Source organism: Dendrobates tinctorius, unplaced genomic scaffold (assembly GCF_039654945.1).
Source record: "Dendrobates tinctorius isolate UK_male_01 unplaced genomic scaffold, ASM3965494v1 ptg000113l, whole genome shotgun sequence".
In the NCBI taxonomy this organism is placed as follows: domain Eukaryota; kingdom Metazoa; phylum Chordata; class Amphibia; order Anura; family Dendrobatidae; genus Dendrobates; species Dendrobates tinctorius.
Window position 1 is genome coordinate 7,506,109 of NW_027361781.1, and position 25,532 is coordinate 7,531,640.

The window sequence follows — 25,532 nt, forward strand, 5'->3', positions numbered from 1 at the left end:
GGTACAAGGCTTGTATATGACTCTAAATGACAAGGGCGCAGTCAACTCTCGCTGCTTATAGAAAAGCTTTGAGTAATTGACGAAGAAAGGTTAGACCGCTTTAGATGACAATTAAAAGGAAAACTTACGTGGCCGAGAGAGACTGGAGGGAGGCTCTAATTCCTCATTACTGAGTCAATTTCCCATAAAAACAGGAGGTAGAGCAGAGCGGCTGGGACCACTGCTAAATAATATGCAAAACACAAGCCGCAGAGACACCATCACGTTTCTCAAAGCAAGCAATTACTAGCCAGGTCTTTCCCCGGGAAGGAACAACCACGGGAAGGGCAGTCTCCAATGAAGGAAACCACATATGCCAAAACATGGCATCCATCCACAGACAGCTGTTTCGGGGTATTGCCCCTCATCAGTGTGGAGCAGGAAACTGGCCAGTAGGAGCAATGCCTAGTAGAAGACATGGTATCCATCCATCCTCATCATTCATCCTCATTTTTCACAGTCTTCTACTAGGCATTGCTCCTACTGGCCAGTTTCCTACTCCACACTGATGAGGGGCAATACCCTGAAACAGCTGTCTGTGGATGGATACCATGTTTTGGCATAGGTGGTTTCCTTCATTGGAGACTGCCCTTCCCGTGGAAAGACCTGGCTAGTCATTGCTTGCGTTGAGAAACATGTAATGGTGTCTCCACGGCTTGTGTTTTGCATATTTTTACATATTTCCCATAAGGGATGGGGGCATTGCTCTAGAATTACGGCGTTGAGAAACATGTGATGGTGTCTCCGCAGTGTTGGATGTTGATCTCCATGAGTTCATTCATCCTCATTTTTCACTGCTAAATAATGACTGAGGACACTGATCTGCCCCCACACGAAATGAGGAGCTGATTCTGAAGGTCAACAGGCGAGAAGTGAGTGCAAACCTGTGTAGAGACGGACAATACAGATCTATGGGGTCTCCTGGACGATGTATGGGTGGCTATTACACAGTTAACCTGATCATAGGATGCTTTCAAGGTGAATGGGAACATCTGGGTGCTACCTGCCACATCAATTCTATGGCACAATTCCAGCTCTTAGGGTGGGTAACCCATATGCTTAAGCCAAAGTCACCAGGAGAGATGTCTTTAAGAAAGGGCATTTGCATCATAAACAATCATGGTGGTTGTAACATGGTCTTGCTTGATTATGATCCCTCATGACCAGTCAACGGTTCCCAGAGGGCTAATATGTCACCTTTTTTCCGTTTCTAGTAAGGTTCTTTGAAAATGTTGTGGGCTGGTATATAGCTTTACTTTATGCTTTTGATCACACAGAAGGGTTACGAGACCCCATCAGACACATTCAGAAGCGGTGTGAAGATGCAGACATATGTAAACCCGCTTTACCTCAAAAGGACTGATTGTTATAAGACAGAGAACTTTGGGGGATCATTTAGTGGGAGATAATGGCATAATTAACTCCTTCCTGAATTAGGACGTGAATTAAGGTCCTGAGATAAGATCTGCATGCGTTGAGAGGGCTCAGGAGCAGATCATCTGCCTTTACCAGCCGCAATCTGAGCTCAGCGGCATTTAAATGGAATGTGTTCTGGTGCCCGCATGCATCTTCTCCCATCAGGCACCTGAGGCCGGAACTCTGAGGAACTCATGGATCCACGTGGCAGCTGGGGGTCTGCTGATTGCCCCCATTGCTGCCATCTTCGTACCAATATGAAGTACAGCTACACTCTGAGCATTATTTTTGCTATATACTATAATGCTGTGGGATATAGTAGTACATAGTATAAGTGGACAATAAAATAATATTAAAACATACATGAAAATTCAACCCACCCCTCAGTTCATTAAAAATAGTTAAAAAAAATATATCAAATAAACATATTTGATATTGCTGCATCTGTAGAAGTCCAATTTATCAAACTATAGAATTAAAGGATTTATCCATTACTAATTGTTAACCTATGTGCCTAAAATCTGATAGGTGCTACTTGACTGTTGTGTCCGGTGACAACCTCTAGAGGAACAAACCGCTCCAACCAGCCATTTAGTGGCTTCCGCTGAAGTCATGTCTACAGATCAGCGGCTTCTTTTCTGCTCCGCTAATTTGACGGGGTGTGACTGCCGACGTCCTTGTAATTGACAGTTGGCTTCCTGTTGACTACCTGCTGGGAGCTGACCCATGAATAGAGCAGCCTGGAAGAGGAAGAGCTGCCTTATTGATGTTAAGCAGCAGAATTGCCGGTAGGAGCGGTCAATGACCGCTCAGGGCATACACAAGGAAGAACAGGCAGGTAGTTAAAAACTAAGAACTGGATAAACCTTTTAACCCAATCCAGCAGATATTGCAGAGAGGGAAAAAAAAAATCAAGCAGTAAATGTAAAAAACAATCCCTCAACTCCATCAACAGAAAAAATAAAAATGTTACGGGTCTCGGAAACTGGAATTTTTTCATCATCGATTAAAGAAGCAGTCCCAATTTTTTATTACCTACACCTGTAAAAAAAAAAAAAAAAAAAAAAAAAAAAAAAAAAAAAAAAAAAAAAGTAAAAAAGGTTACGGAACTGTAGTGTGTTCTCATATACTTGCTGATCGATATGATCATTGGTTTCAAGCGTTGCTCTGTTCCTTATCAGAGTCATGTGATGCCTATTCCAACTCGCTGGGTCACGCTGTTTTCCGTGTGTGAGCTACTGTGCAAGTCTATGGTCATCAGAACAAGGGTCCATAGACTTACATTGTAATGGTGACTTCCGGCTCACGTATAGACCCCATTGTGATCTGGCAAGTCGAAACAGAAGACACGAGAACCAGAGCAGGAAATCGGGGAAGACAGCAATCCGCAAACATACAAACTCACAGTACACTAACATTGACATAGGATTAGGCAATAAAAAAAATGACTGCGATCAGGCAATGCCGGCACTTTACTGCAAGCTCCTGATGACCAGTTCTCACGGTGAAGCCCAAATTTTCTATCATTTCTGCCAGGACAGGAAGATGTGAGGAGTGGTGGGATTTTAGCTGAACCAGATGGAAACAAGCAGATAAATTTGTATCACAGCCATAAACCATGGACCGATTGACGGCAGGCTTTCTGAGACATTCATTGGTTTTGAGATTATATTTGGGATAGAATTTACTCAGGAGCCATCTGCAGCTTTTAGGAAACTGTAAAGCTTTATTTTCAACACATGGAAATATATCTGACGCCTGCAAATAAAAACTGCTTGAATGGACTGAACTCAGAGGGAACAAGAGGAGGGGAAACAGCAGAGAGTTCCAGGGGATGATTTATCCGCCTGTCTTATTTTGCAGCTGTTTGGGGAATATTCTTTCTTACCTTAACAAAATGCTCTAAACAATAATGAATCCAAATAAAAACTTTTGGGAAACATTAGATCCATAGAGATGAGAATAAGAAACCGCACAGGCCCATTCTCCCTGTAGTCCTTCTGCTCATCTGACCCTGGCCGACTGGCAAATTTTTCTGGCGCCTTAAAAATGTGAACTAGTACTCACTCATGTTACTCAACATTTCAAGTGGCTGAACTACAGCAAGCAGTCCAGTAAGTAACATTGCTGGAATCAGGGCTTTCTAACAATGGATTATACTGCTTAGACAGGCTGATGATTGAGAAATACAGTAAGTCTTCCTTGCACCCCTATTATCAGCCCACATAAATGGGCTATGAAGGAGTGGTATGAAACAAATACTGATTTCAGCTTAAATGTCTCTTTTAATAACAATTATTTTTCTAATATAGTTTAATTAAAAAGTCCCTTACAGTGGTGTAACTAGAGTCTGATGGGCCCCGACGCAAGATTTGGACCGAGGACCCACACCCTGACATACAGGTGCATCACACAATTAAAATATCATCAAAAAGTTAATTTAATTCAGTTCTTCAACACAAAAAGTGAAACTCATATTATATAGAGTCATTACACACAGAGGGTTCTATTTCACGTGTTTATTTCTGTTAATGTTGATGGTTATGGCTTACAGTCAATGATAACCCAAATGTCATTATCTCAGTAAATTAGAATACTTTATAACACCAGCTTGAAAAATGATTTTATAATCCGAAATGTATGTTCAGTAAATGCACTCAATACTTGGCGGGCTCCTTTGGCATCAATTACTGCATTCATGCGGCGTGGCATGGAGGTGATCAGCCTGTGGCACTGCTGAGGGGTTATGGAAGCCCAGGTTGCTTTGATAGCAGCCTTCAGCTCATCTGCATTGTTGGGTCTGGTGTCTCTCATCTTCCTCTTGACAATACCCCATAGAAAATCTATGGGGTTAAGGTCAGGCGAGCTTGCTGGCCAATCAAGCACAGTGATACTGTTGTGTGTAAACCAAGTATTGGTACTTTTGGCAGTGTGGACAGGTGCCAAGTCCTGCAGGAGAATGAAATTTCCATCTTCAAAAAGCTTGTCGGCAGAGGGAAGCATGAAGTGCTGTAAAATTTCCTGGTAAATGGCTGCGCTGACTTTGGTCTTGATAAAACACAGTGGATCTACACCAGCAGATGACATGGCTCCCGAAACCATCACTGATTGTAGATACTTCAAACTAGACCTTGGAAATCAAGGTCCCAGAGTCTGGAGGAAGAGTGAAGAGGTACATAATCCAAGCTGCTTGAGGTCTAGTGTGAAGTTGAGGTCTAGTGTGAAGTTTCCACAATCAGTGATGGTTAGGGGAGCCATGTCATCAGATCCAGCTGAAGTATTTGTTGGTGTCGGTGGTCCCGTCGCCCGCTGGTCCCGGTGGCAACCACTGTGCCCGCGGTAGTTACGCTCCTGGTCCCTACCTTTCCCTCTCTGATCTGCTTTATTTTTTTAATCTATTGCCGTTTTCATGATGTGAGAACTCCCAGCGCATGTTGGGATACTCAAACGAGACATCATCGGGGGCAGAGGCTGTGGTAACTGCTACAGCCTTTGTCCCACACTGAAACAAAGAGTGAGTGACGTCAGTTTCTAGGGCTGGGCTAGTCCTTGCTGTTCTGAGCAAGGTATGCTCACACACAGTACCGGTGCGCTTCCTCGCTGGCTTTAATAAACACTGACGAGCTGGCAACAGAATGTGCTGTCAGTGAAAAGAAAGAAGGTGGCATCAGAGACCAGTTCTGTCCCGAAAGTGACATCTGTTTCGTGGGTGGTGCCTGCACCTGATCGCCAGGATAACCTCTTGCAATGTGCTCCGACAGTGCACTCTTTTGCCAGCTCATCACTTCTAATAAGAACGGGCGAGGGTTTGTGCTGTTATTGTGCACCATGAGGAATACTGCGCAGTAAGTAGGGAGCTTGCACTGAGTACACGTTGGAACTGACGACAGACAAGCTCATTACAGTATGGTTTAATCCACAACCTGAAACGGATGTCTGTGATGACGCTTCGATTCAGGGTGGAAACAGAGGCTGTGACAGTGACTGATTCAGCCTCTGCCCCTTATGATGACATCCCATTTGAGTATCCCACCATGCACTAGCTATTCTCAAATAAAGAGCCATAAAAACGGAAACAGAATAAAAAAAACAACAAACAAAACAAAAACCAGTATGATTAGAACAAGAAAACATATGGATTAATTAAAAAGTACCTATAAGAAAAATTATTATACTAAAATAAACAAGACATTTCGGATAAAAATCAATATTAGTTTTGGACAACCCTTTTAAGAATAGGTTATCAATTTTAAAGAACTGAAAATCCCCTGGAAGTAACAGACTAATGGACAGCAGAGTTTATGGTGCAATGTGTTGAACATTTTTCCAATTTTCTAACACTCCCGGAAATTAAGATTTGTGCCGACAACAAAAAATGCGGTGCAGGACATCCAGGAGCAATCGCTCATGGGTGCTTAAATCCCCTTCATGAGTTGCTCATGTTAAAGTGGAAGCAATATTAGAGATTTCTAGTAAGGTTGAGCTATACATGACTGCTACTGCCTGTCGATCAGTGGCGCACGGCAGACGTGGTTATAGTTAATCTGTGCCATTGTGAACTCTTATTTACTTTACCAAGTGGCGGCACGTCTGCGCTTCCATCTCTACCACTGGAAGGACGTCGTGTAAGGCCGACCTTCTGCTCTACAACATCCCGCCGGTCACCCATCACACGGCACCCCTGACTGAATTAGTCTGCTACTTAACCAGCTTTTTCTTCCTCCACTCTCTCTAGATCAGCATTTAAAAGGGTCGTGCGGGATGTTAAAAACGGCTGGATAAAGGACCACGAGTCACGCCATCCCCACTGCTCTTGCTGATGCTGCAGCAATCACGTACGTCGTTTGCGAGATTCCTGTAGCCAATCCCTGGCCCCAGTGGTCATGTGACATTCAGGAAAAGGTCTGAGCTCAGGCGGGCGATTGGCTGCATGACTCCCATACCCAGATCTTTGCCCGTTTTTAAGGCCTGTTATACACCTTGATTTTGGAATTTTTTTTTTTTACTGGCCTTACATTTTAGTAGCGTAAGCAAAAAGCTGATACATTTTAAATTCTGCATTTCTGTTTTTTTTTTTTAACTACATAGTGCCCTTTTTTTTTTTTTTTTAACTATATAGAGTGGGGGTGTCAGGAAATCATGTGACTTGTTTTCTAGAAAAACAAAAAAACATAAAACAAAAATAAAACGGATGCAAATGTATGGCTAATCTGAGAAACTTAATAGCTACCAAAACACGGCTACAAATTCATTTTACCAGTCAGTCCAAATAGATCCTTAACTAATTTGAGTTTCTTGAAATTTCTATAGATTTCTTGTTTAAAGCTTATAGAAAAAAAAAAAAAAATCAATGTCGGACCTGAAACCAGCGGCTTGATGCCCCGACAAGTCCCAGGGTATCTTGGTAAACGACTGAACGCGGACGTCACTCAATTCCAATAGGAGGGGGAGGGGAGACCTTTTACCATTTCAGTAAAGCAATTTCAATAACACAGAAGTCACATCACAAACATGAGAACGGACACATTGCTTAAACTAATAGCACAACAATGATGCAGCGGAGGAACAGCTCGGAGGGCCGCGGCCGCTATTCAGACGCCATATTTCTTAGAGACAAGGGAATAGCGCGGCCGATCTGCCGTCTAGAAGGAGACTGTTGTATCGCTCAAGACATTGGTATTGATTTTCTCGGGTCATTACGCAAAGGTCAGGGGTTCACAAGAAACATAAAAGGTCTCCGCGGTATCGCGTGATCGGTGCGATTATGTAATAGATCACAGATTAATTAGATTTTTTTTTATATAAACAATCCTTACGTGGAAACATTTTAAATATACATACATGCAGTGCTTCTATTATGGCATGATTATAATCAACGTGTTCAAGGAAAACTACAAGACGATCAATGAAATTGAGCTTTCTAATCTCGGCCCCCATCACTACACCTCAAACAACTAGGCTTTTGCACTCAAAATGGCTTTCTCTTAACGTTAGGATCAGCCCTCCTAAGCAGTCTATATGGGCATGTAGGCCATGGAAAGTTTCATTAAATGATACCTTGATATCTGCGATACGATGTTTTATTCCAGAGAAATGTTTTTCTTAATATGCAAATAAGCCGCTAAGATCTCTGGGCCGGACATAGATCTCCCCAAGAAACTGACCCAGACCTTTTTTTTTTTTTTTTTTTTTCAAATGAAAAGCAGCATTACCAGTGTGAGATATATCGATCAGGTGTCATGAATGTGCCATGTCCTGCTGGAACCTTTGTTGCATCTGGGATTAGAAGATCACAGGTCCTCTTTGGTATCTGCATGACCATTCATGAGTTAAACAGGTTTATAGTTTCTTTGTCGTATGGAATGGGTTAAAAATTCCCTGTTGAAACGCTGCTGAGATTTTCATTGGCTCCTGTGTCAACTGTGGGTTATTGGGATTACTCCCCTTTCATTATTTAAACCCTCTCCCCTAGCTTCCTTCCATGCTAGCTATAGAGTTTCTATCCTGTGCCTTATGTCTCTGGAGAGGGTGTTCCTGGAGAAGTTTTTGGGTTCCTTTCAAAACCTGGAGTTTTTGTGTATTTTTCTCCCGTCTTTCCCAATGCTGTTTTATCACAGTAGTAAGACAAGTGTCTTACTGTCCTTCACACTATCCAGGGCTAAGCCCAGGGACAGCCAGGGCTTAGGTACACAACGGCCCACGGGGTGAGAGGCCAGAGCTGGCCCTACTCTGTTAGACACCCACCTGCCTGAACCCATCTTATTCTATTAATGAGCAGTGGCTGCTGCCACAAGTTGCCCACACACATTTCCTGCGCTTGTTCAGTGTATTAAATATAGAGAGAAAACAAACGACCAAAAAATCTCACAAAAGAATATAATAATACAAAATATAATTTATTGAACAATCAATAAGACCAGGACATGTGAAAAAAACAGTGACATGGGAAATCCAAGTCTGCTCGTACATGCAGAGAACACCAAAGGACACACATGTAGCGGGAGGGGGAAAAAAGAATGTAAATCACATATATAGTGACTGTCAGCAAAGATAAATATAATTGTACTTGCTGGTAAGGATGAGAGGCAGCCCGCCTGGTGTGTGTCCCCCCTTATGACTTTAACACTTTACATTCTCATTATATCATGCCACTCATTATGGATATATGTCTGGTGAGGTGAACTTCATGAGGCCCATTGGGGGATGTGCAATTTTGCTACGAGCAAGTACAATTATGTTTATCTTTGCTGACAGTCACTATATATGTGATTTACATTCTTTTTTCCCCCTCCCGCTACATGTGTGTCCTTTGGTGTTCTCTGCATGTACAAGCAGACTTGCATTTCCCATGTCACTGTGTTTTTCACATGTCCTGGTCTTATTGATTGTTGAATAAATTATATTTTGTATTATTATATTCTTTCGTGAGATTTTTTGGTCGTTTGTTTTCTCTCTATATTTAGTTTCCAGTGCGACTTTCTCAATATTGTCCTATTAGACATATATCTCTTTGCTCCAGCCTTACAATGCTACTAAGTGATTGTATTTGATTCTAGCTGCATATATTTGAGCAAGTGATTGTATCCATGAAGTGTATATGGTATTGTTCAGTGTATTGTATAGCTATACTGCATTTGCGCTGAGTAGCGTACCCTCTTTAGGGTACACAAATATGAAAGAGCCTCAAAAAGTAGGGACAACTGATTTCACAGTTCATTGATGAGTAGTGATGAGCGAGTATACTCGTTGCTCGGGTGTCATCTGAGTATTTTGGCGAGCTCAGAGATTGTTTTCGTCTCAGCTCCATGATTTGCGACTTGCAGACAGGCTGAATATATGTGGGAATTCCCTAACAAACAGGCATTACACACATGTATTCAAGCTGTCTAGCAGCCGCAAATCACGCAGCTGAGACGAAAACAATCTCTGAGCTCGCCAAAATACTCGGAGGACACCCAAACCCGAGCAACGAGTGTACTCGCTCATCACTATTGATGAGCCATTGCTTCTTAACTTTGAAAACAGCTAACAATTGCTCATGTTCCCTAAATAAAGAAATAATTTTTGGACAGCTTGATAGCAAGCCATTGTAGATGTTAAGTCATTTTGAAAATGGCATACCTGTTTCTGCTACTTAAATAAACTGAGAATTTTTGGACAGTTTGCTAAATGAATAAGCCATAGCTTTTTAACAAAGAACAAATATTTTGATACTCTCAAAAACAGAAATACTTTTTCACCATCCATTTTGAATAAAACAGTGCTTCTTCAGTTTGAGTTGCTGGTGAATAAAACACAATCAGGGCAAGTACCAGCCAGCCAAAAAAAAGAAGAAAAAAAAAAGGATAATTTTTAGACAATAATTATAACTTAAAGTGCACTTGTCACCTTTTTTGGCCGCTATAATATGCGGCCACCAACAATCACGGCTTATCTACAGCATTCTATAATACTGTAGATAAGCCCCCGGTCCGATCTTAAAGATAAGAAAAATAAGTTCTATTATACTCACCCAGGGGCGGTGCGGTCCGATGGGTATCACAGGTCCAGGTCCGGCACCTCCCATCTTCTTGCGACACTGCCCTCCTGCTTGCTTTACTGATCCCGGCATCCAGCTTCTGCGCAGTTGTATTTCTCTGCCCTGTTGAGGGCAGAGTAAAGAACTGCAGTGCGCAGGCGCTGGGCCTCTCTAACCTTTCCCGATGCCTGCGCACTTCAGTACTTTGCTCTGCCATCAACAGGGCAGATAACTGCGCCTGCGCAGAAGCGTGATGCCAGGAGCGATGGAGCAGGCAGGAGGGCGGCGGCGCAAGTAGATGGGAGGCGCTGGACCCGGACCTGCCACACCCATCGAACCGGACCGCACCCCGGGTGAGTAAAATAAAATTTATTTTTCTTATCCTGCAGGTCGGTTCGGGGGCTTATCTACAGCATTATAGAACAGGTTCCCTTTAATTACTTCCAGACTGCCCATAGATCATAAATGTCCAGGTGCCCTTTGTTCTACTTTGTTCGTTGTGATGTCACAACATAGTATTATCTACTGTAAAGGCCCCGTCACACACAGCGAGATCGCGGATTTTGTGACGTCACAGCGATCTTACCAGCGATTTCGCTGTGTGTGGCAGGCATCAGCAACCGGCCCCCGGCCAGGTATCACTGATCGTGCTGCAATGTCCTGGGCCATTTTTCGATCGTTGGTCTCCCGCAAGCCAGCGCGCATCGCTGCGTGTGGCAGCGGGAGACCAACGATCAGCGAGCTCCCAGCGCTGTAAGCAGACACTGGGAGATGGTATCTAAGGTAAATATGGGTAACTAAGCGCGCGTCACTCAAGCGAGCACGCAAGTATCCAAGATACACAACGGTTAACTAATTGACACGCTTGCTTAGTTACCCGATATTTACCTTTGGTACCAGCGTCCTCGCTGGTCCTGATCGCTGGTGAGTCTGTTTGACAGCTCACCAGCGATTATGTAGCGATGCGATGTAGCGATGCACCAGCGATCCTGACAAGGTTGTATCGTTGTCGGGATCGCTGGTGCATCGTTTAGTGTGACGGGGCCTTAAGACATTGTGTAGCTGTGGTAGCAGGAAAATGGCTGTTAGACAAAGTCAGACTTCCATAGAGAAGGCATACAGGGTTTGTTACAGTCTTTGCTTTCCCCTTTGTTCTATACACTGTGTTTAACAAGAGCTGTGCATACAGTACAGAAAGCTGACAGTGCTTCTTTCTCCGCATCCAGTGATCATGTGATTGATTGGTATAGGGAGGGAAAGTGGGTGCTGCTTGGTCCTAGGTGACTTAGTCAACTATGCATCCACAATGCAGATTTTTTTTTTTTAATTCGATTTCCCCTGTAACTAGAGCTGGCATATCATCCCCAGTTAAATGTGAAATTAAATAATTAAAAGAAAAGTTTAAATGCCTCTTAAAGGTCTTTTATGATAGCATGAGGGGGCACAATGTGTGAAATAAATGAAAAAAAAATAGAATAAAAAAAATTAATAAAAAAGCCATTGCCAAGATAAATTGCTGTTATTAGCCCCAGCCTCTTGAAAAATAAATGTGTCCAATATATTTAAATAATTGTTACTGAAAGGTGAAAAGATTTCAAACAATATTTTAGTGATCATTTGTAGCAATAAAAAAAATATTTTCTCACAGATATTGCTAAATAAATAAAAAGATACTATAAAAAATAACATGCAAATTATGCCCCATGTATCATGAAAATTTATTTAACTATCCAAATGGAAAAATTGAAAAAAAAATTGCTTTATAGCTTGTTAAACCGCATGCACAAAAAAAAACAAAAAAAAACATGACACTATGTCTGGTCAAGAACGGGGGAGGATGGCCCGGTCTTGCAAATAGAGGCTATTCAGTATTGGGATTTGTGAGTAAGCGATCGACGGCCAATCACATTTTTTATGAAAATTCACTGAACCCAGCAAATTTGAATTTTAGAAGATTTGATCATCTGGAGTGATAACCTCTAAAGATACTTCGCCCTCTACCTTTCTTCTTATGATTGGCCACAAAAATTAGCAAGATCACAAAATGAAGCAGCTCCTCGACAGAAAGAGATTGGTGGCGTTTCGGGTGACAGATGTTAATTAATGTATAAACTCCGAAATAACCGATACAATTGTGTTAGATGACCGGTACAAGCTGGCAGACCGGGGAGTGAAAGTGCCTTTGGGATGCCTCTTATGTTGCTATATGTGGTAATTAAGGCTCAGGAGAAAGTTCTCGGCTACGGCTGAAGCTCTTTAACCGTGATGATGTTGGAATTCATAAAACATAAAGAGGCGCCATAACTTTATATTAAAGAATAGATTGGAGCATTTAAAGATCAAGTTCCTGTTAAGTATCTTCATAACCTTCTATACAAGAAGTACCGGACTACAAAAGACTTTTAAAAGAAAGCAAGGAAATAGCAAAAAATTGTTCAACTTTTAACTTAAAAAAAAAAAAAAAAGTTGTGAATCTTTCATGAGATTTAGAGACCGGATCCACATATACCCATGTTTCATTCTGAAATGCTAGAAGTACAAACCAGGAAGGAGGTGATCTCACAGTCTAGTCAAGGGGGCAGGATCCCACTGGCTTCTCTCCGCCCTGCTCAGCTAGATTGACAGATCTCTCACGATACAAAAGACACCTGTCAGTCAAGCAGGGCAGGGCTGAGAAAAGCTGGAGGGTACTTACCCTTGGGTCAGACTTCTGCTTTCAACTATGTTCTCGCTGAAATGTTGTAGTGTTCCAGAGTAAATCATGGATATTTGTACTCCTGTATCGGGTCTCTGATTCATGCTGGCTGTGTTCCGGTCAACATCAATCGTCTGACAGGTTCCCTTTAATAAATCTATTGTAACAGATCTCCAAATGCCCTGCATTTCTCCAGTGTTAAAGCGACCCGCCACCCTGGGACCAAAAATTGACTGTACGTTTGTCATGTATAATCACCATACCTGGTTCCCTCTGACTCCTTTTCAGATCAGAGTTCCTTTTCTCCCGATTTCAAGACTGCCACAACCCTGGCATGGTCAATGCAATAAAAAGTCTAAATGACGCCTTTCCAGCTTTTACTATCCCACAGCACAGGGAAGGGTTTACATTAACCGCTGCATTCTCCTTTCCACGCGGAGCGAAGGAGGCCTCGGGAGGAAGTCGGAGGCCGCCACGTAGGAGGTGACTATACACGTGAATTGTGAAGTCATTTTGCAGCACCAGGGTGGAGATTTACTTTAAAAAGGTCGTCTACTATTGGACAACCCAAACTTATTTTCAGGACCCCAATAAAAATATGTATACTGACAACCTGCAGTGGCGTCATTCTAGCGATGTCGGCGCCACTGTTCCCGGAAGGTGGCGTGACCTTGTTGTGTAATATCATCTACTATAACTATCTGAAAGTTGGGTCCCAGATGTCCTCTGTCCTCCCTGATGCTGTGGCCACAGTGCAAAGAGGCAGACGCTCTCTATAGACCTGAACACACAGAGCAAGGATGCCGGCAGCAGAGCAACTTCAAATACAACTGAAAAGATGCCGGTGAAGACACTTCCGCAAAATGATAGCATTTTCCTGAAACGTTTCAGTCTTCTTTAAGATGTTGTGTGCAAGTACCCAGAGCATAAAAAAAGCAGACAAAAAAAAAAAAAAAAAAAAAAATGATGTAGTTCACTCATAATTTACCTGCACCTTCCAGCATGACTGATTTCTGGTGTGACTGCACTGGTTATAGGGCCGGCGTATGTGCAGGGAGCGAGAGGAAATCTTGCTTGTCTCATGCCGCTATGCGATCTGAGTCATCACTTTGCTCCCCATAAATCTTCACTCATTTACACCTTATCTGAGGAGCGACGTGTGGCTGCGATGTGCGGCAGCCGTGTCCCTGTGAAGAGCTGGGACGGATTGTGTCTGCAGCTCCGGTAAGCGAGGGAGATGTGAGGCGTCTGATATCCATGTACAAGGATTATTTCTTATATATAACCCATGTTATTGCCCAGCTTTGAGAAAAGCTGGAAAGGTGTACCGCCTGATCCTCAAATTTATGATGAGCGTTGGTGCTCATTAAGTCACCGATCTTACTCCAGTCTCCGGCTGGAGTAAGACTTGTGGTGAGGAGCACACAGAGCCGCACACCATGTCACAATGCGTTGGTTTTAGCACATGGACAGAAAGAAAAAAAAGATGTTTCCATTCGCTTCAACAACCAGTATAAATCTTCCAGCTGGAGAATTGTGGTCGCCATTAACTTGTGGTTAAAATATAAGATTTTTAGATTAGAATTGCTTTTTACAAACCCGTACAAGGCCTCCCTGCAGTGATGGCGTGTCTTCCATTGAGCACTGTGATGCATCGGTGCGCCGTGTGAATTAAGTGCGATATTAAGTGAAAAGGAGAGAAATATTCTGCCGGCGAGTATTAAGTGTTCTCCATCGCGCGGCACAAACGGCGAGGATAAATCCGGCTTCTCGGCTGCTGCTGATGGGATAAATATTTGGGAGATGTAATATTGGAGAGTAATGCTCTCTTTCCATCTCCATAATGTCTGAGGTTCCCCACTGTAATCCCGGGCACGGAGCGGCTCCTCACTACACCGTGTTCTTGATTACTGGATTGTATTCACAGCTATGTAAAGTGTCTCTACCCTGACTCCTAATAATCTGTTTACTGAAATGAAAGGCTTCTGCTCGGGCCCCTTTATTAATAGAGTCATGAACTCTCTTTTCAAGCGTAGATTAAACATTGAGCTGCGGGAAGCCGGTTGCATGTGTAAGTGGCAGCGCCGAGCGAAGGTAACAAGGCAACTTCATAATAAGATGTGTGCTGTCGCTGAGCAGAAACCTCCTGCTGCTGTAGGGCCCCTGATATAAAACTGGATGCAGAGCAGAGTTAGGGTAAGTTCACACTAGGTGTTATTTCAGTGTTTTTTTCTGCAGCAAAACCTGATCTCTTGGCAGGAAAGAAGCTGCCGAAAAGAGCATATCTTCCTTGGCTTTTTTGCGTTTTTTTTGCTGTTTTTATTTACTTTTTTTGCAGCGGCTTTGGCATGCTAGATTTGTCCCTTTGTGCATGCTGATAAAGTTTAGTGTTGACTAGAGATGGGCGGACCCCTGGATGTTCCGCTCCGGCAGGTTCGGCCGAACAGTTACAAAACGTTCTGGTACCCGAACCCCATTCACTTGAAAGGGGACAGAAACATCCAGTATTTGACATGCTGTTATGTGCATGACAGCGGGGCAAACACCGCTTCTGATCCATGGTAAATCATTATCGCCGGTCAGACAGCAGCAGTGATCGGAAGTATAAAGTTGACCTCCAGTCACTAGCGTCGGCTGATGGGACTACGGCTCCCAACAGCCTAAGCCTACTGCCGCTAATAACAGGGAGAGAAGGTGGCAGCTGATGGGAGTATTCATCAGCGGGTGCCTGAGCTGTAAATAATAATACAAATTTTTTTTAAAAAACTACGTGGGTTTCCCTGTATTTTTGATAACCAGCCAGGAAAAACACACAGCTTGGGGCTGAAACTTTCAACTGTCAGCTTCAGCAAGGCTGGTTATCAACAATAGAGGGGTCCTCACTCTGATTTTTTAAATTATTTAAATACATAATTAAAAAAAAAAAAAAAAAAATTGGCGTGAGGTAGCCCCCACTTTTGACAACCAGCCAAGCTAAAGCAGACACCTGGGGCTGGTATTCTCAGGCTGGTAAGGGGCCATGGATATTGGCCCCCAGCCTAAAAAGAGCAACCCGCAGTTGCCCAGAAAAGGCTCTTCCCACTTGAAAATTTACATTGAAAAATGCTGAAAAAAACTTAGTCTGTCACATGTCAGGTGAAGCAGTGCAATCACATGGAGTTTAATATATAGGTGTATAATGCAACCATTGAGGCCTACCCAGTTTGGCCCTCAGCAGGCTATCCAACAAAGGCCCTTAGCAGGCTACGCAACAACGCTCCTCAGCGGGCTACTCAAAAAGTAGTCCCTCAGTGGGCTACCCAACAAGTTCCTCAGCGGGAAACCCAATGTACTTGTCTCTGTGCATTCAAATGTGCACCACAGTAGGCTACCCAACAAGACCCTCTGCAGGCTATCGAATGCTACCCAATGCTGGTACCTAATGCCCATGTTCTTCTGATCTGATACAATCCTTTTAAAAGGGGGTTGTTCTTTTTTAATGCACAGGGCACTTTAACATATACTTCACAAAGTGACTCAATACACACTCTGCAGCAGGACTAAGTGATATATGATGTTTTCTGACACAACATAATGAAATAAAAGGGTAATGTACAATGCAACACATACCAAAACCAATACAAATATGTGGAACCTCATTTGGAGATCACATGTACGATGAACACTATCTAATATGACACGGATTAAAATTAGAGTTTCCAAAACAAATGACTGATCCCTTTTCAGCCGGGCAATAAACCAACAAAAGAAAAAGCTGGGTCTTCTAAGGATGCCTGTATGGGCATCTCCATGAGATAGAATCCTGCAGTGTACTGGTGAAGAGAAACCTCCGACACAGTAGATATATTTTGAGGCATGGTTGATAGACTGGACACGGGACATACAGGTGAGCACAACAGAGACAGTTCTTGTCCTTCTGGAGGAGATTTCATCTGCATACATTCCTCAGTGATCATCGCCTATAGTTCCCCTACCAGCTAAATTTCCACAAGTCCAATCACTTCCTTTCATGATAGACCTTAGACATATACGGTATATCTATTTAGCATTTATCAGAAAGTGAACAAAAACAGTAAAGAACTCAGCTCAATCCGTAGCACTTGCCTTCTTAACGGTCTTGTCCGGCTCTAGAGCAATGTCAGGAATGTTGGCATCAACCATCAGAGAGAAAAGATTTAGGATCAAGTTAGAATACCTAAAAGAGAAAAAAGAAAAAAAAAACAAAAAACAAAATTTAAAATATAATAAACAAATCAACAAAAATTAAATATTTACAGTGTCAATCATCATGAACCGAGGAGCAGTCATCAGATTTTACAATGTAAACTCTTCACATTATATAGATTTTACAAATCTGATGAGGCCTTTTTTTACTCTGAATATCTATGTCAGAATACCCTGTATAATCATGGCATAATATTGAACATTTTATGCATCTGGACTCCCAAAATGCACATTTTCACATAAAAAAAAACCGATACTGATATTGATTTATGTTCTGACATAGAACATAAGTGCACCAGCCACAGCAGGACTAAAAGCCCCCAATGATCGTTCAAATAAAACCTTGTTTACATGACCGCATCATGCAAGTGTACAAATAGCCTTAAGATGAAGCCATACGTTTTCACGTTCGATAGTCTTAGCTAGAAACAACAGATCCTTCAGTTTTCGGACAATCGGTACATACACACAATTCGCCACTGACTATAGTCGCGTGAAACATGGATTTTTGTGATAATTCACCGTAAAATCCTTTTCTCCGAGACACTCATTGGGGGACACAGGACAGTGGGTGTATGCTACTGACGCCAGGAGGCTGACACTGTGAATGAAAAAAAGGTTAGCTCCTCCTCCGCAGTATACACCCTCGCCTCGATTGCAGGCGGAATCAGGTCGGTGCAAAAGCAGTAGGAGATCTACAAGACAAAATCAGCCTCAATGCAGGTAACAACAAACCCACCTGGTATCATAAATACCTATTAATAAACAAAAAGGAGCCAATTGGCTAACAGGGTGGTTGCTGTGTCCCCCAATGAGCATCTCAGAGAAAAGGATTTTACGGTGAGTTATCACAAAAATCCATGTCTCTCCTTCACCTCATTTGGGGGACACAGGACAGTGGGACGTCCTAAAGCAGTCCATGGGTGGGGAGTCAACTCACCGGTCCAAGCTACATGCACACACTGTGTAATGGTGCGCTACTGCTTGGAGAATCCTTTTACCCAGGCTGCATGTGCTGAAGCCAGCGTATGGACATTTGTAATGTTTGGAGAATGTGTGCCAGCTGGACCAGGTTGCCGCCTTGCATACCTGCTCCGCCGATGCCTGATGCCGAAGAGCCCGAGAGGCGCCCACTGCTCAGAGTGTGCTCTGATCTCTGCTGGCACAGCGCCTCCGGTGCGGTAGGATTCCTGAATCATCAGCCGAATCCACCTGGCTATGGTCGCTCTTAAGGCAGCAAGTCCCTTCCTGTGACCCTCAGGGAGCATGAACAGCGTGTCTGTCTGATGAAAGGATGCCGTCTGTGACACATACCTCCAGGGAAGCTCTCCCCAGGTCTAACGTATGAAGAGCCTTTTCCACCCGGTGTACTGGTGCCGGGAAAAAAGGAGGGCAAGGCAATATCCTCATTAAAACGAAATGAGGAAACCACCTTCTGCAGAAAAAGGGGGAGCTGGCCTAAGAACCACCTTCTTCTTGTGAGATATCAGGAACAGAGCTCGGCAAGATAGAGCTGCCAGCTCCGGGACCCGCCTGATTGATGTTATCACCACGAGGAACACCACCTTCCAGGGAAGGTATGTCGAAGATACCTATTGTAGTGGCTTGAATGTAGCTTCCTGCAGAACGCCTAGGACCAGGATAAGGTCCCAGTTGTTTCAAGGGGTCCTATAGGGGGTACCAAGTGTGAGACCCCCTGGCTGAAGGTCTATACCTGCAGATTGGTAGCGATTCTTGCAGATTGGTAGCGATTTTGCGCTGGAACAGGACGGATAAGGCAGATATTAGTCTCCTAAGGGAACTTGGAGCTAAACCTGAGTCCAAGCCGGACTGGGAAAAAACGCCAAAATGTTGGGAATAGAGAATCCCAGTGGAGAACGACCGTGGTCGTGACACCATGAAAAGACAATCCTCCAGGTGTGGTGGACAATATGTACTGAGGCGGGCTTCTGGGCACTAACCATTGTAGTAACCACATTGCGTCCGAACCCAGCCTAGGTCAGAATCCAAGATTCAACGGCTAAGCCATCAAAACACAGGGCCCCTGGGTTCGGGTGGTAGCTCGGGACCTGAGAAGGTAGGTCTGCCTAGGTCAGAATCTAAGATTCAAAGGCTAAGCCGTCACAGGGCCCCTGGGTTCAGGTGGTAGCTCGGGACCTGAGAAGGTAGGTCTGGGCGCCCAGGCAGTCGCCAGGGAATGTCAGCGAGTAGCTGCACCAGGTTTGCGTACTACACCCACCGAGGCCAATCTGGGGCCAGTAGCACCACTGGAACCTCCTTCTGCCTTGATCCTCTTGATGATCCTTGCGAATAGCGTCAGCGGGGGAAATAGGTATGGGAGGCGAATACTGGTTCCATGGCAGAACCAACGCATTCCGGGCGCTTGCCTGCGGGTCCAGGGACCGATGAGACCAACGCGACCACATTGGCGCCTACCCCAGAGGCTATCAGGTCCACGTCCGACGTTCCCGAACATCGGCATACTTGCCGGAAAAAACTCGGGGTGTAGTGGCCATTACCTGGACACAAGACCCTGCCGGCTGAGGAAGCCTGCCGCCTAGCTCTCTACGTCCGGAATGTGGATGGCCGAGATCACCGAGCGATTCCTCTCAGCCCAGTGAGGGATGTGCCTCACTTCGTACATGGCTGCTCTGCTGCGGGTGATCCCTTGGTGATTTATGTTAGCCACGGCCGTGGCGTTGTCCGCTTGAATCCGGATGGGGCGGCCTGCTAGATGATGAAAACGTTGCGAAGCAAGCCAGGTTGCTTGAATTTCTAACAAGTTGATTGGGATGCATGCCCCCTGCGGCGAATACCGTCCCTGGGTCGTGTTATGGTGAAAAAGACTGCTCCGTAGTCAAGGAGACCGGCGTCGGTTGTGACCACCAACCAGGGGAAAGGGTTTCCCCTGAAGACGGGAAGAACTGACTGTCCTCGATCCAAGTGTCTGACCTGCCTGGACAACCAGCACTGGTGGTCGAGTGAGAACGGATTCTTGTCCCATGATGCTAAGAGGGCATGCTGCACGGGGCGTGGATGGAGTTGGGCAAATGGAATTGCTTTCATTGCTGCCACCCTCTTCTTTACGACCCTCATGCAAAGACGAAAGGTATGAGGGACTGGCTGGTAAAGTATCTGGACTCCTTGCCGAAGAGCTAGGGCCTTGTCTCGAGGGAGGATTACCAACCCTCGGGAGGTGCCGAAGATCATCCTTAAAAGGGAACTCCTCTGAGCTGGGACCGGGGATGATCTCTCCAGGTTGACCAACCACCCTAAGCGGGCAAGAGTATCTAGCGAGATGTTGATGCTCTCCTCACATGCTCGATATGAGGGGCCCTTGATCAAGAGGTCGTCTAAATAAGGCAAGATGACTATGCCCAGGGAGTGCACGATGGCCATGACACCTGCCCTGACCCCTGTAAACACTCCGGGGGCGGTAGCTAGCCCGAAGGGGAGAGCTGCGAACTGAAAGTATAGGCTGCTAATAGCGAAGCATAGAACTTTCTGTTGTACAGGTACGCGTCTTGGATGTCGACAGAAGCCAGATCTTCTCCCTGTTCTACGGCAGCTATGACCGAGCGGAGAGACTCCATCCAGGACTGCCTGATCCTGACAAATCTGTTCAGAAACTTTAGATCAGGTCGGAATAGAAACCCTGACCTCTTTCACCTTCCGGTACGGGGATGACAACGCTGTGTTTCCGGAGCAATTCGATGGCCCTGAACAAGGCTTGTGCCCGGGATTCCACCTTGGGAGGACGAGAGAGAAAAAAAAAATCGTCTTGGGGGCTGTTTGACAAAATCTAACTTGTACCCCGAGGATACCAGCTCTCTTACCCATGTGTCGTGCATGAAGGATAGCTAGACATGGCGAGACCAGCGTAGGCGACCGCCTACTCTGCTGGTGTCGCCCGGCACTTGCCTCGAGCCATTAGGCCGAAGATCCTTGGTATCTAGGTCCCCTTGATCTGGGCTTGTTGGGATCGCATTCTCCCCAATGGGTTGGCTCTATACGAGACTAGAAGATATATGTCCTGGTTGGGGCAACCTGCAACGGCGGAGTTGGTTGCTGAAGCCCCCCTGGGGTTGCAAAAGGACCGAAACAGTGTCTGGAGCAGGTGACGAAAAAGCTGTTTAACCCTTTATTGAGGGAGAAAACTGCTCCCGCCCCCTGTGGGGTCAAGAGATAAGCTGGTCCAACCTTTCACCAAATAGGCGAATGCAGCCACGCTCAGCCTAGAATGGCCAGTGGCACCCACATAGGCGGCCGCTCTGATAGGGTAAAGAAGTTAGGGACTTCTTGGAGGTTGAATCTGCACGCCAAGTCCTCAACCACAGAGCCCCTCTTAATAGAGATTGCATTTGTGGCAGCGAATGCTAGCCGTATCCAAAGACGCATTAACCCCTTCACCCCCAAGGGTGGTTTGCACGTTCATGACCGGGCCAATTTTTACAATTCTGACCACTGTCCCTTTATGAGGTAATAACTCTGAAACGCTTCCATGGACCCCGGTGATTCTGACATTTATTTCTCGTGACATATTGTACTTCATGTTAGTGGTAAAGTTTCATTCAAATAACTTGCGTTTATTTGTGAAAAAAACGGAAATTTGGCGAAAATTTCGCAATTTTCCAACTTTGAATTTTTATGCCCTTAAATCACAGAGATACTGCACACAAAAAACTTGATAAGTAACATTTCCCACATGTTTACTTTACATCAGCACAATTTTGAAACCAACTTTTTTTGTTAGGAAGTTATAAGGGTTAAAAATTAACCAGCGATTTCTCATTTTTGCAACACCATTTTATTTTTTACGGACAACATCACATTTGAAGCCACTTTGAGGGGTCTATATGATAGAAAATACCCAAAAGTGACACCATTCTAAAAACTGCACCCCTTAAGGTGCTCAAAACCACATTCAAGAAGTTTATTAACCCTTTAGGTGCGTCACAGGAATTATTTGAATATTTAAAAAAAAATTAACATTTAACTTTTTTTCACTAAAAAAAAACACTTCAGGTTCAATTTTTTTTATTTTACCAAGGGTAACAGGAGAAATTGGACTGCAAAAGTTATTGTGCAATTTGTCCTGAGTACGCCGATACCTGATATGTGGGGGAGGACCACTGTTTCAGCGCATGGCAGACCTCAGCAGGGAAGGAGCGCCGTTTGACTTTTTCAATGCAAAATTGGTTGGAATTCGGATCGGACGCCATGTCGCGTTTAGAGAGCCCCTGATGTACCTAAACAGTGGAAACCCCCCCAAGTGACCCCATTTTGGAAACTAGACCCCCCAAGGAACTTATCTAGATATGTGGTGAGAACTTTGAACCCACAAGGGCTTCACAGAAGTTTATAACCTACAGTGGTACAATTAAAAAATCATATTTTTTCCACAAAAATGAACTTTTCACCTCCAATTTTTATTTTTCCAAGGGTAACAGGTCCCTAAAAGTTATTGTGCAATTTGTCCTGAGTACGCTGATACCCCATATGTGGGTGTAAACCACTATTTGGGCGCATGGCAGAGCTCGGAAGGGAATCAGCGCCATTTGACGTTTTTGGCTGGAATTGAGATCGGACACCATGTTGCGATTGGAAAGCCCCTGATGTACCAAAACAGTGGAAACCCCCCACACATGACAATTTTGGAAACTAGACCCCCCAAGAAACTTATCTAGATGTGTGGTGAGCACTTTGAATCCCCCAGTGCTTCACAGAAGTTTATAACGCCCGGGCGAGAAAATAAAAAAATCGTATTTTTTCCGCAAACATGATCTTTTAGTAACCAATTTTTTCATTTTCCCAAGGGTACAAGGAGAAGTTGGACCCCGAAAGTTGTTGTCCAATTTGTCCTGAGTATGCCGATACCTCATATATGGGAGAAAACTACTGTATGGGCACACATCGGGGAAGTAGTGACGTTTTGGAATGCAGACTTTGATGGAATGGTCTGCGGGTGTCATGTTGCTTTTGGAGGGCCCCTGATGTACCTAAACAGTGGAAACCCCCCACAAGAAGTTTATAACGCCTGGGCGTGAAAATAAAAAAATCATTTTTTTCCACAAAAATGATATTTTTGCCCCCCAATTTTTTATTTTCCTAAGGGTAACAGGAAAAATTGGACCCCAAAAGTTGTTTTGCAATTTGTCCTGAGTAGGCTGATACCCTATATGTGGGGGTAAAACACTGTTTGGGTGCATGGCATAGCTTGGAAGGGAAGGAGCAACATTTGACTTTTTCAACTCAGAATTGGCTGGAATTGAGATAAGACACCATGCTGCATTTGGAGAGCACCTGATGTGCCCAAACAGTGGAAACCCCCAATTCTAACTCCAACCCTAACCCCAACACACCCCTAACCCTAATCTCAGCCCTAACCCTAGCCCTGGCCCTAACCCTAATGGGAAAATGGAAATAAATACATTTTCTTTTAATTTTATTATTTTTCCCTTACTAAGGGGGTGATAATGGGGGGTTTGATTTACTATTTGTGGCGGTTTTTATTTTTGGCAGCTGTCATACGCTAAAAGACGCTTTTTATTGTAAAAATAGTTTTTACATCACCACATATTGAGAGCTATAATTTTTCCGTATTTTGACCCACCGAGTCATGTGAGGTCTTATTTTTTGCTGGACGAGTTGACGTTTTTATTGGTACCATTTTCGGGCACGTGACATTTTTGATCGCTTTTTATTCCGATTTTTGGGACTCAGAATGAACAAAAACCAGCGTTTCATGAATTTCTTTTTTTGTAAATTCTTTATTTTAGAATTTTTTAAGTTTTTGAACATCACCATTAAACACAACACCAATTCTCAGGTACAGTTGGCGACATATTAAATAGTGTCTGGTTTAGGGCGGGAAGGGAGGAGAAAATAAGGAAAAAATAGGTAGGGGAGGAAAGGAAAAAAGAAAGGGAAGGGGAAAAGGGAACATATTCATATACAATATCAACAACATTAACAATAACAACATGTGGTTGACAACATGAGCACAATCATTGCATGGGTGCACTTCAAAAAATAACGCTTCTCCATGTATTACAATTGAGCTATCTAATATGGGGTAGTAAGGCCAGGAGCCCCAAAGCAGAAGCCACCCAATTCAGTAGAGCCTAACAAAACAAAAAACTCCAGAATGTTCCTAAAGAGGATTGTCTTCTAAGTACCTATTCCAAGGGGCCCAAGTCGACACGAAAGCTTTATGATTATAAATTTCCCAGCTAGACAGCTCCTCTAAACGATAAATCTGATTTATTTTCGTATACCATTCTCCCAACGTGGGAGGAGCTACATCCTTCCAATGGGTAGCTATCAACTGTCTCGCCGCACTCAACATCAGTGGAAGAAGCCCATGTTTTTTTGGTAAAAAATCTTTTGACGGGCATGAAAGGAGAGCTTCCGTGGCTCCAAGATCCACCTTTATTAATCCTAATTTTTTGAGAACTAACTCAACTCCCTCCCAAAAAATTCGCAATCTAGGACCTTCCCAGAATATATGCGTATGATGTCCTCTAGGATTGAGGCATCGCCAGCAATCATCATTATCCACGAGGCCTAACTGGAACAACTTAGCTGGAGTTAAATGCCACCTAGTTAATATTTTATAAGAATTCTCCTGCAAAAGTACACATCTAGAAAAACCCCTAGCATTTGACAGCATTTTAGATATTTGATCTTCTGTAAACGTGATATTAAGTTCAATTTCCCACGAGTGTATAAATGAGGGTTTAGAATGTACATTCGGAGAGATGAGATGTGAGTAAATGCGGGATATAATTTTCTGCCGTGGGGATGGAAGTTTAATCATAATATCTAGCCAGGACCAATTAGATTTAGACGGGAATCTCCTTCCAAACTGTAAAAGTATGCGTTTGATGTGTTGTTTCTGGAGAAAATTTGTTGGTTGGACCGATGCCCCCTGTGGCCAAGATCCCTCCCGCAAAGTGTTATTACTATAAAAACTATTTAACGTTTCTCTAGGGAGGTTGGACCATAAATTGTATGGATCCTGAAAGTCTTGCTCTAACAAATAGGGAATTGAGCCAATCGGTGTCAATGTGGAGGGGAAAGTATCTTCCGGGAACTCTCCCATTACCAATCTTTTAATACGCAACGTAGTTGTAGTTACATCATCCAACCTAAGAGAGGCCGGCGGCTTAGCCCTAGTCCAGAGATACGGCAAACCTCTCGGGCCCAGTAAAGCCCAGTCAACACTATCCCCCTCCTCCCTTTCAGCACAGGACACCACCTTTAACCATCTACTGAGATGGATAGCCTTATAATATAAAAGAAGGTCTGGAACCCCTAACCCTCCAAAAGAGAGAGGACGAGAAAGAAACTTATAAGGTAACCTAGCCCTTTTATTTTTCCATATAAATTTTCCAATAAGGGATTTTAATGTTCCAAAAAATGTCAGGGGAATCCGAATCGGAACCATGTTCATGGTATATAGTATAATGGGCATTATATATGCCTTAAACACATTAATACGACCCATCCAGGATAAAGTGGGTAAGCTATACTTCTGCATCAGGTTTTTGACCTTTTGAATTAAAGGAGTGTAATTGTCATGGAATAGGTTAGTGGGGTCTCTAGTTATCATTATTCCCAAATATCTAATAGAATTAG

General features: G+C 43.8%; 1 protein-coding gene across 1 annotated transcript in view; it reads right to left on the reverse strand.

Annotated features, from left to right (window-relative positions):
• Positions 1-25,532, reverse strand: part of PIK3C3 (phosphatidylinositol 3-kinase catalytic subunit type 3) — a 206,347-nt gene that overhangs the window by 28,057 nt on the left and 152,758 nt on the right. The window contains exon 23 of the mRNA XM_073589786.1: positions 16,773-16,863. Within this exon, the coding sequence (XP_073445887.1) occupies positions 16,773-16,863 (91 nt within the window). The remainder of the gene's footprint in view (positions 1-16,772; positions 16,864-25,532) is intronic.